At 43.7% G+C, this 15403-nt stretch overlaps 2 protein-coding genes across 3 annotated transcripts in view; both read right to left on the bottom strand.

Annotated features, from left to right (window-relative positions):
• Nucleotides 1-15403, bottom strand: part of LOC311099130 (partitioning defective 3 homolog) — a 227359-nt gene that overhangs the window by 2523 nt on the left and 209433 nt on the right. For both annotated transcript variants that reach the window (XM_084139786.1, XM_084139787.1), the window contains 2 exons: nt 12880-13000; nt 7125-7273 (listed from right to left, as the gene is read on the bottom strand). In XM_084139786.1, the coding sequence (XP_083995912.1) occupies nt 7125-7273; nt 12880-13000 (270 nt within the window). The remainder of the gene's footprint in view (nt 1-7124; nt 7274-12879; nt 13001-15403) is intronic.
• The window catches only part of LOC311099132 (integrin beta-1-like), a 225744-nt gene that overhangs the window by 170079 nt on the left and 40262 nt on the right, over nt 1-15403 (bottom strand). The gene's annotated exons all lie outside the window — the stretch shown is intronic.

Below are 15403 nucleotides of genomic sequence, written 5' to 3'. Positions count from 1 at the left end.
GCCCATATGATATGCATGAGTGTTCAGGCCTAGACCACTGCTTATCTCAGGGGCAGGAGAAATGGAACAGACACAATAACATCAACCAACCAGACCTGGGTTCAAACACTATTTGAAATCATTTCAAATACTTTATCTGTGGACCAATAGAATAGTCCCAAAACTCTAAACCCCACCCACCTGGCACTCTAGGAAGGATAGAGCAAACACTCAAAGTATATGAAAGATTTCAAATAGTATTTGAACCCAGGTCTGCAACTAACAGGCTTTTGTCTCAGAGCCATGCATAATTAGTGGGTTTATCAACCAGCTGGGAAGAAGATACCTTATTATTTCTGTATTTTAAGAAAAACAATGATGAGACATTTGTGTGATACCAGACCTTTGTGTGAAGATGACCGGATAGAAATATACTGAACAAAAATATAAACGCAATACGCAACAATTTCATTGATTTTACCGAGTTACAGTTCATTTGAGGAAATCAGTAAATTTAAATAAATTAGGCCCATATCTATGGATTTTACATGACTGGGAATACAGAATACAAAAACATTTGACCACACAATAGGCCTCACGATCTAGTCACGGTATTTTTGTGCATTCAAATTGCCATCGATAAAATGCAATTGTGTTCGTTGTCCGTAGCTTATGCCTGCCCATACCATAACCCCACCGGCACCATGGGGCACTCTGTTCACAACGTTGACATCAGCAAACCGCTCACCCACACGACGACATATACGTGGTCTACGGTTGTGAGACTGGTTGGACGTACTACCAAATTCTCTAAAATGACATTGGAGGTGGCCTATGGTAGAGAAATGAACATTCAATTGACAAGAGCTCTAGTGGACATTCCTGCAGTCAGCATGCCAATTACACACTCCCTCAAAACATGAGACATCTGTTTTGTGACAAAACTGCACATTTTAGAGTGGCCTTTTATTGTCCCCAGCACAAGTTGCACCTGTGTAATGATCATGCTGTTTAATCAGATTATTGATATGCCACACCTGTCAGGTGGATGGATTATCTTGGCAAAGGAGAAATGCTCAATAACAGGGATGTAAACACATTTGTGCACACAATTTGAGAGAAATAAGCTGGGATCTTTTATTTCAGCTCATGAAACATGGGACCAACACTTTACATGTTGTGTTTATATTTTTGTTCAGTGTAGATATGCTTTCTTTCAACCCATAACATACATAGAAACACAAACCCAACAATTTACATTAAACCCTTGATTGAACAATTCCAATTTCAAAAGATGGGTCTCCTCATCCTCCACATATTATTTCATTTCATACATTGACATAAAAGACACAGTTGGGCTGTTTCTCTGTGAGTAATGTAAACCAGCTATCTCTTCTCCATTAGATATTGTGCCAGTACCGTACATATGATGTAAATAGAGTAAGTGAGAGGAGGGAAGGAGTAGGAACATGTGGCATTAGTCACACTCTCTGCGGCCCAAATGGCACACTATTCCCTTAGTGCACAATTTTTGACTAGGGCCCATAGGGCTCTGGTCAAAAGTAGTACACTATATTGGGAATAGGGTGCCATTTGGGACGCACTTAGACAGTGTTCTAAAGAGACCAAAGCTACGGCAGCTGTTGCAGACGGAGGCCATTTGGTCCTGCTGTAAATGGCATGACTTTGGCTGCGAGATCAATGCTGTGTCATTGATGAATATGGGCTCTCAACAACAGTCATTGTTCAAATGAGGTTTATTTGAATTGGAACCCCTTGTTTATCAAAGCTTCACCAAGAGGAAACTGACCTTAATCTGAAACGAAAGCTGTTTTTGAACGCATAGGCCATGATTCAGCCATTCAACCAATGGCAGCGGTTGTGTGTGTGTGTGTGTGTGTCTGGGGCCATATGAAATCCATCAAAATCACACAAGCTGATACCAGGCCCCATATTACTCCAAGCCTGTGGTCTGGTCATACAATGGAATTTTGAAGGTAAACAATCAGATTCTTAAGATAATACAAACAGGTTTATCTAAACACAACTGGCCTTAATAGAATTACAATGATATTACACCACAAAGCCACAGGATGTTTCTTTGACCAGGCATCGGAGACATTTGTACAATAAATCTCCGCCTTAAACAAAGCTGCTTCTTCAAATATTTATCAAGCGGGAATCTGTATCAACAACAGAGGATTAAGCCGAACTGATGAAGTACTAGCTCGGAGACTAGGAGATTACATCTTGGTGATAATTCATTGCTGACTGGAGAATGTAGGGTCCAGAGCATATTGGGGCTTCGCTGTTACATTTACATTTTAGTCATTTAGCAGACGCTCTTATCCAGAGCGACTTACAGTTAGTTACTGCATACATTATTTTTTTATTTTTCATACTGGCCCCCCGTGGGAATCGAACCCACAACCCTGGCGTTGCAAACGCCATGCTCTACCAACTGAGCTACATCCCTGCCGACCATTCCCTCCCCTACCCTGGACGACACTGGGCCAATTGTGCGCCGCCCCATGGGTCTCCCGGTCGCGGCCGGCTACGACAGAGCCTGGATTCGAACCAGGATCTCTAGTGGCACAGCTAGCACTGCGATGCAGTGCCTTAGACCACTGCGCCACTCGGGAGGGAACATACACTATATACACAAAAGTATGTGGACACCCCTTCAAATGAATAGATTCAGCTATTTCAGCCACACCCATGCTGACAGGTGTATAAAATCTAGCACATACAGTGGGGATAAAAAGTATTTAGTCAGCCACCAATTGTGCATGTTCTCCCACTTAAAAAGATGAGAGAGGCCTGTAATTTTCATCATAGGTACACGTCAACTATGACAGACAAAATGAGAATTTTTTTCTCCAGAAAATCACATTGTAGGATTTTTAATGAATTTATTTGCAAATTATGGTGGAAAATAAGTATTTGGTCAATAACAAAAGTTTCTCAATACTTTGTTATATACCCTTTGTTGGCAATGACACAGGTCAAACGTTTTCTGTAAATCTTCACTAAGTTTTCACACACTGTTGCTGGTATTTTGGCCCATTCCTCCATGCAGATCTCCTCTAGAGCAGTGATGTTTTGGGGCTGTCGCTGGGCAACACGGACTTTCAACTCCCTCCAAAGATTTTCTATGGGGTTGAGATCTGGAGACTGGCTAGGCCACTCCAGGACCTTGAAATGCTTCTTACGAAGCCACTCCTTCGTTGCCCGGGCGGTGTGTTTGGGATCATTGTCATGCTGAAAGACCCAGCCACGTTTCATCTTCAATGCCCTTGCTGATGGAAGGAGGTTTTCACTCAAAATCTCACGATACATGGCCCCATTCATTCTTTCCTTTACACGGATCAGTCGTCCTGGTCCCTTTGCAGAAAAACAGCCCCAAAGCATGATGTTTCCACCCCCATGCTTCACAGTAGGTATGGTGTTCTTTGGATGCAACTCAGCATTCTTTGTCCTCCAAACACGACGAGTTGAGTTTTTACCAAAAAGTTATATTTTGGTTTCATCTGACCATATGACATTCTCCCAATCCTCTTCTGGATCATCCAAATGCACTCTAGCAAACTTCAGATGGGCCTGGACATGTACTGGCTTAAGCAGGGGGACACGTCTGGCACTGCAGGATTTGAGTCCCTGGCGGCGTAGTGTGTTACTGATGGTAGGCTTTGTTACTTTGGTCCCAGCTCTCTGCAGGTCATTCACTAGGTCCCCCCGTGTGGTTCTGGGATTTTTGCTCACCGTTCTTGTGATCATTTTGACCCCACGGGGTGAGATCTTGCGTGGAGCCCCAGATCGAGGGAGATTATCAGTGGTCTTGTATGTCTTCCATTTCCTAATAATTGCTCCCACAGTTGATTTCTTCAAACCAAGCTGCTTACCTATTGCAGATTCAGTCTTCCCAGCCTGGTGTAGGTCTACAATTGTGTTTCTGGTGTCCTTTGACAGCTCTTTGGTCTTGGCCATAGTGGAGTTTGGAGTGTGACTGTTTGAGGTTGTGGACAGGTGTCTTTTATACTGATAACGACTGGAGGACAGAGGAGCCTCTTAAAGAAGAAGTTACATGTCTGTGAGAGCCAGAAATCTTGCTTGTTTGTAGGTGACCAAATACTTATTTTCCACCATAATTTGCAAATAAATTCATTAAAAATCTTACAATGTGATTTTCTGGAATTTATTATCTCAATTTGTCTGTCATAGTTGACGTGTACCTATGATGAAAATTACAGGCCTCTCTCATCTTTTTAAGTGGGAGAACTTGCACAATTGGTGGCTGACTAAATACTTTTTTTCCCCACTGTAGCAATGCAATCTCCATAGACAAACATTGGCAGTAGAATGGCCTTACTGAAGCGCTGTGACTTTCAACATGGCACTTGTCAAAGAATGCGACCTTTCCAACAAGTCAGTTCGTCAAATTTCTGCCCTGCTAGAGCTGCCCCAGTCAACTCTAAGTGCTGTTATTGTGAAGTGGAAACGTCTATGGGGCGGCGCACAATTGGCCCAGTGTCGTCCAGGGTAGGGGAGGGAATGACCGGCAGGGATGGCATTTGCAACGCCAGGGTTGTGGGTTCGATTCCAGTATGAAAAAATAATAATGTATGCACTCACTAACTGTAAGTCGCTCTGGATAAGAGCGTCTGCTAAATGACTAAAATGTAAATGTAAAATGTCTAGAAGTCACAACAGCTCAGCCGCGAAGTGGTAGGCCACACAAGCTCACAGAATGGGACCGCCGAGTGCTGAAGCACGTAGCTCGTAAAAATCGTCTGTCCTCGGTTGCTACACTCACTACCGAGTTCCAAAATGCCACTGGAAGCAACGTCAGCACAAGAACTGTCCGTTGGGAGCTTCATGAAATGGGTTTCCATAGCCGAGCAGCCGCACACAAGCCTAAGATCACCATGCGCAATGCCAAGTGTCGGCTGGAGTGGTGTAAAGCTCGCCGCCATTGGACTCTGGAGCAGTGCCAACACATTCTCTGAAGTGATGAATCACACTTCACCATCTGGCAGTCCGACGGACGAATCTGGGTTTGGCGGATGCCAGGAGAACGCTACCTACCCCAATTCATAGTGCCAACTGTAAAGTTTGGTGTAGGAGGAATAATGGTCCATACAGAAATGGTTTTTCGAGATCGGTGTGGAAGAACTTGACTGGCCTGCACCGAGCCCTGACCTCAACCCCATCTAAAAATTAAACACTGACTGCGAGCCAGGCCTAATCGCCCAACATCAGTGCCCGACCTCACTAATGCTCATGGCTGAATGGAAGCAAGTCCCTGCAGCAATGTTCCAACATCTAGTGGAATGCCTTCCCAGAAGAGCGGAGGCTGTTATAGCAGCAAAGGGGGGACCAACTCCATATTAATGCCCATGATTTTGGAATGAGATGTTTGACGAGCAGGTGTCCACATACTTTTGGTAATGTAGTGTATCTCAGGTTACTGTAAAATGTGTCCCTTGGTTCAAACTCACCACTGACTGTAGTAGTTAGCATACAGTATATCATCATCATGGTTCAGCTGCAGAGCAGTTCGATCACACGCTTCCTCCAGTTTCTACGGTAACTAGCAAGGTTTGCAATTTGTTGTGGTTGGAGCTACTTGTTTTCAACATCCACCAGGCCTTGAAAGTTTAGTGTACTGTAATTGTGGAGGGTCTGGGGAAAACCACCCCCTAAAGTTAACTAAACTGATTAGGGTTTGCCCAACACACACACACCTGTACACACAGTCATCGCTACCACAACACACCTACCATCCACAGTACAGTCCAATCCAGCTCATTTAGCAGCTTACCACTACACAAGCATGATCTATCCTCTAACCCCTCAGTCAATCACAAACATGAACTATCCTCTAACCCCTCAGCCAATCACAAGCCACAGACAGACACACCACTTTCTGTAATAACACACATATCATGTAGATCAAAGGTAACCACATTATCTCATGTCAGATCATGTCAGATTACTGGGGCTGGTAATGTTATACAGCCTGGCTGCGTCCCAAATGGCCCCTTATTCCTTACATTGTGGACTACTTTGACCAGGGCCTATAGGGCCTATAGGGCTGTGGTCAAAATCATACTTTATGTAGGGAATAGGGGGCCATTTGGGACGTAGCCCCAGACTACGGTTTCACAACGCATCACCAGGGGCACACTGCCTGCCCTCCAGGACACCTACAGCACCCGATGTCACAGGAAGGCCAAAAAGATAATCAAGGACATCAACCACCAGAGCCACGGCCTGTTCACCCCACTACCATCCAGAAGGCGAGGTCAGTACAGGTGCATCAAAGCTGGGACCGAGAGAATTAAAAACAGCTTATCTCAAGGCCATCAGACTGTTATATAGCCATCACTAGCCGGCTACCACCCGGTTACTCAACCCTGCACCTTAGAGGCTGCTGCCCTACATTCATAGACATGGAATCACTAGTCACTTTAATAATAATGTTTACATACTGCTTTACTCATATCATATGTATATACTGTATTCTATTCTACTGTATTTTAGTCAATGCCACTTCAACATTACTCTTCCTAATATTTATATATTTCTTAATTCCATTCTTTTACTTTATATTTGTGTGTATTGTTGTGAATTGTGAGATACTACTGCACTGTTGGAGCTAGGAACACAAGCATTTCGTTACACCCGCAATAACATCTACTAAATATGTGTATGTGACCAATAACATTTGATTTGATATGTGTCTGTGGGTTTTGTGCTTTGACAGGAATGACCCATTTGTATATGTGGGCTGATAATAGTAGGCTGATGTTATGTATATGAATGCATAATACCATGGTCACGGCCGTTAGCCAAGCGGTTAAGAGTGTTGGGCCAGTTACCGAAACATCGCTTGCCCAAATCCCCGAGCCGACTAGGTGAAAAATCTGTCATTGTGCCCTTGAGCAAGGCACTTAACCCTAATTGCTCCTGTAAGTCGCTCTGGATAAGAGCATCTGCTAAATGACTCAAATGTAAATTGAAAAAAAAGATATGGATTATGTTGACTGTGGAAAACATTGTATGGCCTATGTGTGTTCTCTCCCTGTCTCTCTGTTCCACAGACGCACGCACGCACGCAGACACAGACTCTCTCTCGCTCTCACCGTGGCAGGGAGCTGTACTGTCTCTGCGCCTGTTGGAAGGCGTCTCTCTCCTCCTGCCTCTGTCTCTGTCTCTGCACCTCTACAGACACAGAGTGACGGCCCGTCTGTTGTCTGTCTGTCTGGTACGGGCCTGTGTTGGTGTTGTTGGGCTGAAAGAGGGAGGGGCCAACATCCTGGTTATTCAACACACACAACTATCAGACATACAGTACACCAGAGCCATACATTTAGTTTGGACATTGAGATTCTACCAAATGTATTAGGACGCATTTACAGTACATGAACCTATGAATAAATAGGTGCTAAAGGTTTGCCAAACTCTCTAAATATATGGCTCTGCAATACACTTACCAGGAGCCATCCAGACATGACCTGCTCTTGTCCTTCATCGTGGCCAGGTCAAACAGAGGTTAGACTGACAGACAGAGGAGAGGACGGAGGAGCATGCTGGAGATGCAGGGTGGACGGAGATGAGATGTGATGGATGTTAGTACTGTGGTGTTAATGAAGCAAATGGCTTCCTCTCTTCACCTCCCAACCGACTCCCTAGCACAGGTCATTAACCATCCTGAACAACCAGTGTATGCCACGGCACGCCACGGAGGAACAGCATCATCATTCACTTATCTCCAACCCCTCCTGGCAGGTGACTGTGGATGCCTCCCAAATGGCACCCTATACACTACATAGTGCACTACTTTTGACCGGGGTCTGGTCAACAATGGTGCACTATATAAGGGAATAGGGTGCCATTTCAGTCACACATCCATATATCCTCCATGGAACACACTGAAACATGTCAGCGTAACGACTAACTACCACGTCTTTGTTCTCCTTCCCCATCTTTCATTAGTGAGGAGGTGGGTGTAATGGCTGCAGATCAGTCATAACACAAAGGCTATCTAATTACTTTGATGGGCTGTGCCAAGTATTCATCCAGAGTGCCACGCTCTAGCGGTGGAAGAGCCATAAAGCGATGTGTCTCGTCATCGCAGGGAGGAGACACCCACATTAAACCTAATGAATCCCTGCAATCTGGGATTGATTGGCATAACCTGGGCTGTTGACGTGCTGTCGCACTCTATCTGTTGCCATGGCGATCCCAGCCAGACCATGGAACAGGCCAGGGACACCTAAAGGTAGCTGATCTCCATCCATGTCGCTAGCTATCGCATAGTAATTTCCAGATGTGAATTTCATTGCGCATATTACATATTGCATACGTAAATTACAGTTTGCAATATGGTGGCATTGGATATAGATGATCCCTTTAGTGTCTTGAAATAATAACTTCGTAACATGAGGAAACAAAGCTAGAAAACCACGACCCATAAAGCTAATCGAGGTATTAAAATGAATGTGGAAGGCGCTAAGATAAAATACAGAGGCAATATAATGCTTTTGGCTGGCGAAAGCAGCCCCTGTGGATGCACTGCTCTTAGTGTGGTAAATGACTGCAATAAAGGTTCCCCAACGTAGAAGCATCCCAGTCTATCAGTCACTGTGATGGAATTAGCCCAAGGAAACAGGGTTGTGTTCAGTAGGTCACACCGTAGCAGAAGGTTTTGCAACGCAAAGTGACAATCTGTGTTCTTATTGGACGAGTTTAGGTAGTACCCATTTCCAAAACTTTTTCTCCCGACAGAACACAAGACACATTCCTCCGCTCTCCTCTGGACCAAAGTACTACAGTGAGAAATATACCATCCAGAGGGGTAGCAATCAGAGGTAGAGCTGTCTAACCTCCGCTAACCAGGAACACCTAACTAAACAGCATGCAGAACCGGATCATTAGGGAAGTGATTTGCAGCACACAACTACAGACAGGCTGGACATCGGAGAAAAGAGACAGCAGGCCCCAGCGGGCTATAGCGGAGATAATGCACAGGGCTGGCCTGACCTGTAATATCAAAGCCTGCTAAGAACACTCACAGTGATAGGGTCAGTGCTTCCACATGGCTGTACTCTCCCTTCACTGTTTACCCTATGGGCCCCAGAATGGAATTCCCAGAACTCTATTCACCTTGTGTATGTAGAGAACTCATTCTTCTTGCAGACTTGACCATAGAAATATAATTACTAGAACAGACATTCCCATTCAAGTCAGCGTTCGGTGATGGGTGGGCCAATGGCCATATTGAGTGTAGTCTACCCATTGTGTAATTCTATTTCTTTGGACTTGTGACACTAGTCTAGACTCTAGATCAGACACTATGGCCACTACAGAAGGCATGAAGATGTTAATTGAACTTTATGTACTGAGTCTGTCTCCTCAAGCTAAATGGAATGGAGTGGGTGGTGCTGGACTGATGGGGTTAATGTTCTGATGTATAGGGCGTCTTATTCTGATCAATTCACTCTAATGATAACACAGCTACAAATGCATTCTGCGTCCCAAATAGCACTCTATCCCCTATATAGTGCATAAAGCATTGCGCAATATAGGGGAAAGGGTGCTATTTGGGACAAAGCCACAATGTATGTATATGCACAGGGAGCATAATTGAGTTTCAGCTACATATGTTACCATTTTCCATACTATGGCAATTAGTATGGCATGGAAAAAAATCTAATAACACAAAATTACTGTTGATTACTGTGCGGTTCTGTAAGAGGTTGGTTATTCAGGTTATTTAGAAATAAATTGTGACGGCAATCATGTCTGACTCTGTCCCTTAAATGGTGCGGTCATGGGAACATGGTAACTTTGCTTTCTACCAGTAATGTAAACAAACAATGTGATGGTATTATTAAGGACTTTAAAACGGCTGAGTGATGGGGCTAGAGAAATGTAATAGACAGAGCTATGGATGCAAGGACTGACCATCCATTATATCACATGTATAGTTTAAACCATGTTTGAGGCTATGTAATGTTTGTTTACATTTACATTGTTTACAAACATTGGAGTATAACAAGCTTTTATTTTGGGTTCTGATGGGGTACGACAGTTGAACTAAGCTCATGAGGCATTTATAAGTTATATTCTTCAAGAATCAATGGGTACATATCATTCATTTATAAGTCCAAAAATGGATGTAGCAACCGCAGATTGCCCCTTTAATGACCATGTCTGAGTCCCAAATAGCACCCTATCCCCATAAGGCTCTGGTCAGAAGTAGTGCATTATATAGGGAATAGGGTGTCATTTGGGACACAACCTGTATGTGCATGCTTTACTGTGTAGAGAAACAAAGTGCAGCTTGAAAGCCCTTTCCCACACACATAGCACACTCAGTGTCTCAAAACAAGACCAAGCTTTTTATTTGATTTATCATCATCCCCTATAAAAGAAGCCCAGGGCCGTATTTATGACACGTCACAGAGTAGGAGTGCTGATCTAGGATCAGTTCTGCATTTGAGATCACAATGAATGATCCTAGCTCAGTCCTTCTACTCTGATCCACCTGATTCATACAGCCCCAGAGGTCAATGGAGTCTGTTCATGAGCTCTCAGTTTACAACTGTTGGAAAATTCATTAAAATCAAACCTTAGATAACATAATATAAACGCCATATAAAGATTATAAAAAGCTACATGTTGACAGTGTCTAAACCAGCACTAAAAACAACATCACACATGTATAGGCCTAAGTGATGAAAGTTGAATTAGTAAAAATGTACGTCATAACAATGTATAGGTTAATACAACAAATATTTAAATATATACAGCAGTGGTTATAGGACAAAGACATCACACAACAATATAGAAATATTAAAGTAGTGACTTTCAACCATTAGGCAAATGATTTAGCTGATAATTCATCATTTTACGACGACGTAACAGACAGAATGTAAAATGTATACTTAAGGCATACTGCTGGTGCAATGGATGGTAAAATGGGACATAGTGCAGTCTTAATATAGGGACCAGATACCTTAAATTACATCATAGAATGGTCTTACTGTCTTTAAGAATTATGAAGGCATAAGTTAACACTCATCCTATTTTTGTGGCCATGCCATCAAAAGAGAGTACAAATTCCAAAACAATCCACACCACCTAAACCTCTTCTCTAAAAAGGCACAGTTAAAACCGACAAGCTGTGTTTATCACACTGAAAGCACCCCCCACAATTAGACACACACAGACAGGAGTCCATTGGTCCATGAGAAGGTGGGCGGGTCCTTCTTTTGTGAGTGACAGACAGACAGACAGACAGACCAACAGATAGCATTGATGGCAGATGGGATGAGAAGGGTGGTACGATGGGGGTGGTGGTTGTGACGGGTGGGGTTAGAGGTCAGGTGAGCGTGCCAGAGGGTCACATGCTCCTAGACACATGCAGGTGGAGATGTTGGTCACATCCCAAATGGCACCCTATTTTCTATGTAGTGCACTACTTTTAACCAGGTCCCATAGGCCTCTGGTCAAAAGTAGTGCACTACATAGGGAGCCATTTGGGACTCAAACGTTGTTGTAAGAGTTATTGGGTCGTTCCATATGATTTCAATCCCTTTCTGACTGCACCCCTTTTGATTTGAACAAAACCTTCCATACATGTTTGCCTGTGGTAGAAGTGGTCAAAAAGGTTGAGTTTGATATCATTTAAAAGCTTACAAACGGGGTTGTCAAAGTATTTTATAACTTAAACTTTGAGCACTTCTGGGTCACTCCACAAAAAGAGTGCCTTTTGCGTCCCTTTGATATTTAATGTCGAAATTGTGCACCAATATTGAACGATAAAAGCCTGTTATATTCAATGAAGTGCCTTTTAATATAGACCACATGGAGAATTCAATAAATCTGACTTTAAATATGAATAAAGACTAAAGTGCCAAAACTCAGGATTTTAACATGTCCCTCCATACACCCTCTGACTTCTAGGAAGATTTTAAACCACTTAACCCCAACATTTCTCCACTTAACCCCAACAGTTCTACAAGTTTTCACCATCATTCTAAAGCCCTAGTTATTTTGTTGCTTTGACAAAGTCATTTCTGAATATTATTATTTATTTCATGTTATTAGTGATTCCTTTTAAGGGGGAAAAAAAAACAGTCCCTCATTTTAAGGTCAACCTTGTTACATGAACTGAACTCTCATTTTAATATGGTGAAACTATTCCTTAAAAAAAGAAAAAAAGACTGAACATCTAATAGTCACAGTGTAAAAGCAGGTGAGCTGGTTCTACTCATTTTCTGGTGTATTGTGGTAGAAAACTGAGCGGGATGAGCATAACACATCAACCCTGTTACCCATAGATAGATAGACAGGCAAGAAATGTTTTAAAAATACAAAAATTGTGACGCTAGCATTCAATTGCCCCTCCCTGTTGGACACAACAAGCTTCCATTCCCCTGTCACAAGGGGATTTATGGCTGATTTAAGATGAAGTCGTCAAACCTGTTACGGTCGTTGAAATCATATGGAACAACCCTATTAGAGAAGAGCCTGGGTTAGGTGGGAGACCCATAGAGGAGTTAATGAGAAGAAGCTCCATAGGCTGAGGTTGTTCAGTCAGTGTCATAATGGACAGTCCATACTCAGGGCAGGCCAAACCCGGTGGTTGTGAGGTTAGTGGTAGTAGGAGGCTCCACGATGTAGCCAGCCAGCCAGCCAACCAGCTAGCCAGTCAACCTGTCAGCCAGCCAGCCAGCCAGCCAGCCAGCCAGCCAGCCAGGGTATTAGCAGCCCTCCTAGGCTGACAGTGGAGGTGGTGGTTGGTGGTGGTTAGTGAGGGGGTCCATGGAGGTCATCCATGGAGAGCCAGGCAGGCCCGGTCTGGTTCTCAGCCCGGTCTCAGACACTCACCCAGGGCTGCTCGAAGCTGTAGGTGCGTCTCCGGTCGTCAGGGTCGTCGTCCCCCCTGGCCTGCTGGAACTCGTGCCTCAGCCGCTGTATCCGGTCATGGTTGCTAGGCGCTAGTCTGTTGCTGCAAGGGGGAGAGAGAGAGGGAGGAAATACTACATGAGCGTGGTGGTGGCCCATTTGGACAAGGCTGTGTCCCAAATAGCACACTATTCCCTATATAGTACACTACCTTTGACCAGAGCCTATAGTGCACTACTGTACATTAGGGAATAGTGTGCCCTGTTTCTATCAGCATAGCTGGGAAATGGTCCAGAAACTGGACTTTAATACACAGTAGTAGAGCCCAGGGGCGGTGTGTTCAATAGGGCGATATGGGCGACGCACTGCCAAACGGGAAAAGGAAGGGATTTTTTTTCTAATCAATTATATCACGGCAACAGTAGTTATCAGTGTTGTAATCTAGACGTCTGATCTGCCACAGTGCCACTAAATGTCCAATCAGGCTAAAGTCGTGCTTCAAATGGCCCCCCCCCCCTTTTGGGGCGATTTCAGTCAGGTTGAAAATCGCCCAGAAGTCTGTCATAGACTCCCATGTAAAATCTATTTTTTTCAAATATCAGAGCTTTCAATACAATCTCTATGGGTTTCTGAGGGCTTGCACTTACGCGCTTTCGTCATACGTAACATAACCATGAACGTAACTAAGAAAAGAGCGGGTAGCCTCATCAATCAATTCACGTACTACTATCAAGATGGCTATAGCGTTCAGTGCAACTCGATTGTCTCTTTGAAATAAGTTACTTTTTGTCGGCGAACAAATGAAGATAAATTGGCAACGAAACAATTAGGACCTCCCAGACCAAATTTAATAATTCAACAGGTTTCTACTAAAGGGGGGAAGTCCTACACCCGAGGATTTTCCAAAAATTGGTACGAACGAAAAACCTGGCTAGCAGGCTGCGATGTAGCTAATGCAGTCTTCTGCTACCCCCTGCTTACTCTTTCACCCTGAAGGCGGCACGGCAGACAGCACCGCTTGGACAGCGACTGGTGTGTAACGGACATGCACCATCTTTCAGGAAAGATTAAGAAACATGAGCTGTCAAAGACCCACATGGATAGCTGTTTGAGATTGTCTGCTTTGGGGAGAGTGAACATTCCCACTCAACTGGATGAGGGATACAGGCTAGCTGTCCGCCGCCACAACGATGAGGTTAGTGTTGATAATCACAAGTTTACTGGAGAACTGAAACTGACAAGATAGGACCCTTTTGTCCATTGTTATTGGATAGGAACAGAACTTATAACCAGCTCCTGACCTAAATAGATCTTAGCACAACATTTTACTCAACATATCATATTCCATATTCACTATAACAAATATATTTACTACGACATTAGCAAGAACCGCCACATCCTCAGCCGGCTAATCCAGTGTGTGAAGTTTTGCGGAGTGTTTGAGTTAGCTTTGCGAGGCAAAGATGAAACTGAGGGCTCCACCAACCCTGGTAAGCCAACACTTTTGAGATCAGTCAATAAATGCTTCTGGTATTGACTTATATGCTGCCCCTGTCTTCATGTTGTTGCTGGACATATCTTTTTTAAAATGTGTGTAGGTCACCTAAATCATCAGAAAAATTGCCCCCCCTGAGAATTTTTTCAGGAGCCGCCACTGGTAGAGCCTCAAATAACATGAATCAAACTAATGTATACTAATGTATTATTCATAACCATGGAGTGTGGTGTCCCTAATGGCACCCTATTCCCTATATAGTGCACTACTTTTGACCAGAGCCCTATGAACTGTAAAGAGAATAGGGTGAATTTGGGACGTAACCAAGAACAAAGCAAAGTGGTGTGAACAGTAGATAGTCTAGCTACATCCTCAGGCCACACATCACTCACCAACTTCCTTCCATTGTCTCTAAGCCCACTCTTAACAAACAACCATGGCCCATTAAAACACATCACCTGGCTCGCCTGCTTACTTATTAAACTGCCCTTGTCCAGAGAGAGAGGTCCTCTGTAGCTCAGTTGGTAGAGCATGGCGCTTGCCATGCCAGGATAGTGGGTTTGATTCCCGGGACCACCCATACGTAAAATGTATCCACACATGATTGTAAGTCGCTTTGGATAAAAGCGTCTGCTAAATGGCATATATTAAGTCTCTACATTATACAATAGAGCAGACCTTGTCCCAGAAGCGATGATGATGATTAGGGCTGCTACGTTGACCGTATTCCATGTGACCGTTGGGTCACAGTAATCTCCTCTTATGCACTCTGGAGATGCATTGGTAGTACCCAACTCGCTAACGATCATCAGGTCACTAATGGCTGGTACTCAGCGCTCTATTGTCCCTCTAACCACTCTGACATCAATGCAAATAAAATCAAAAATCACATCATTATCATCAAAACAGTATAGTGCTTTTAAAACTCACCTCACTGTGATTGATTTGAAGAAAGAAGTTCAACAACAGGTTGAAACAGTGTAAAACATGGTCATTATGGATGTTGTTCCA

The sequence above is a fragment of the Coregonus lavaretus genome (genome assembly GCF_964263955.1).
Source record: "Coregonus lavaretus genome assembly, chromosome: 23".
Taxonomy (NCBI): domain Eukaryota; kingdom Metazoa; phylum Chordata; class Actinopteri; order Salmoniformes; family Salmonidae; genus Coregonus; species Coregonus lavaretus.
Note: the sequence above shows the minus strand (reverse complement) of the source record. Positions and strands in the feature narration are given on the sequence as shown.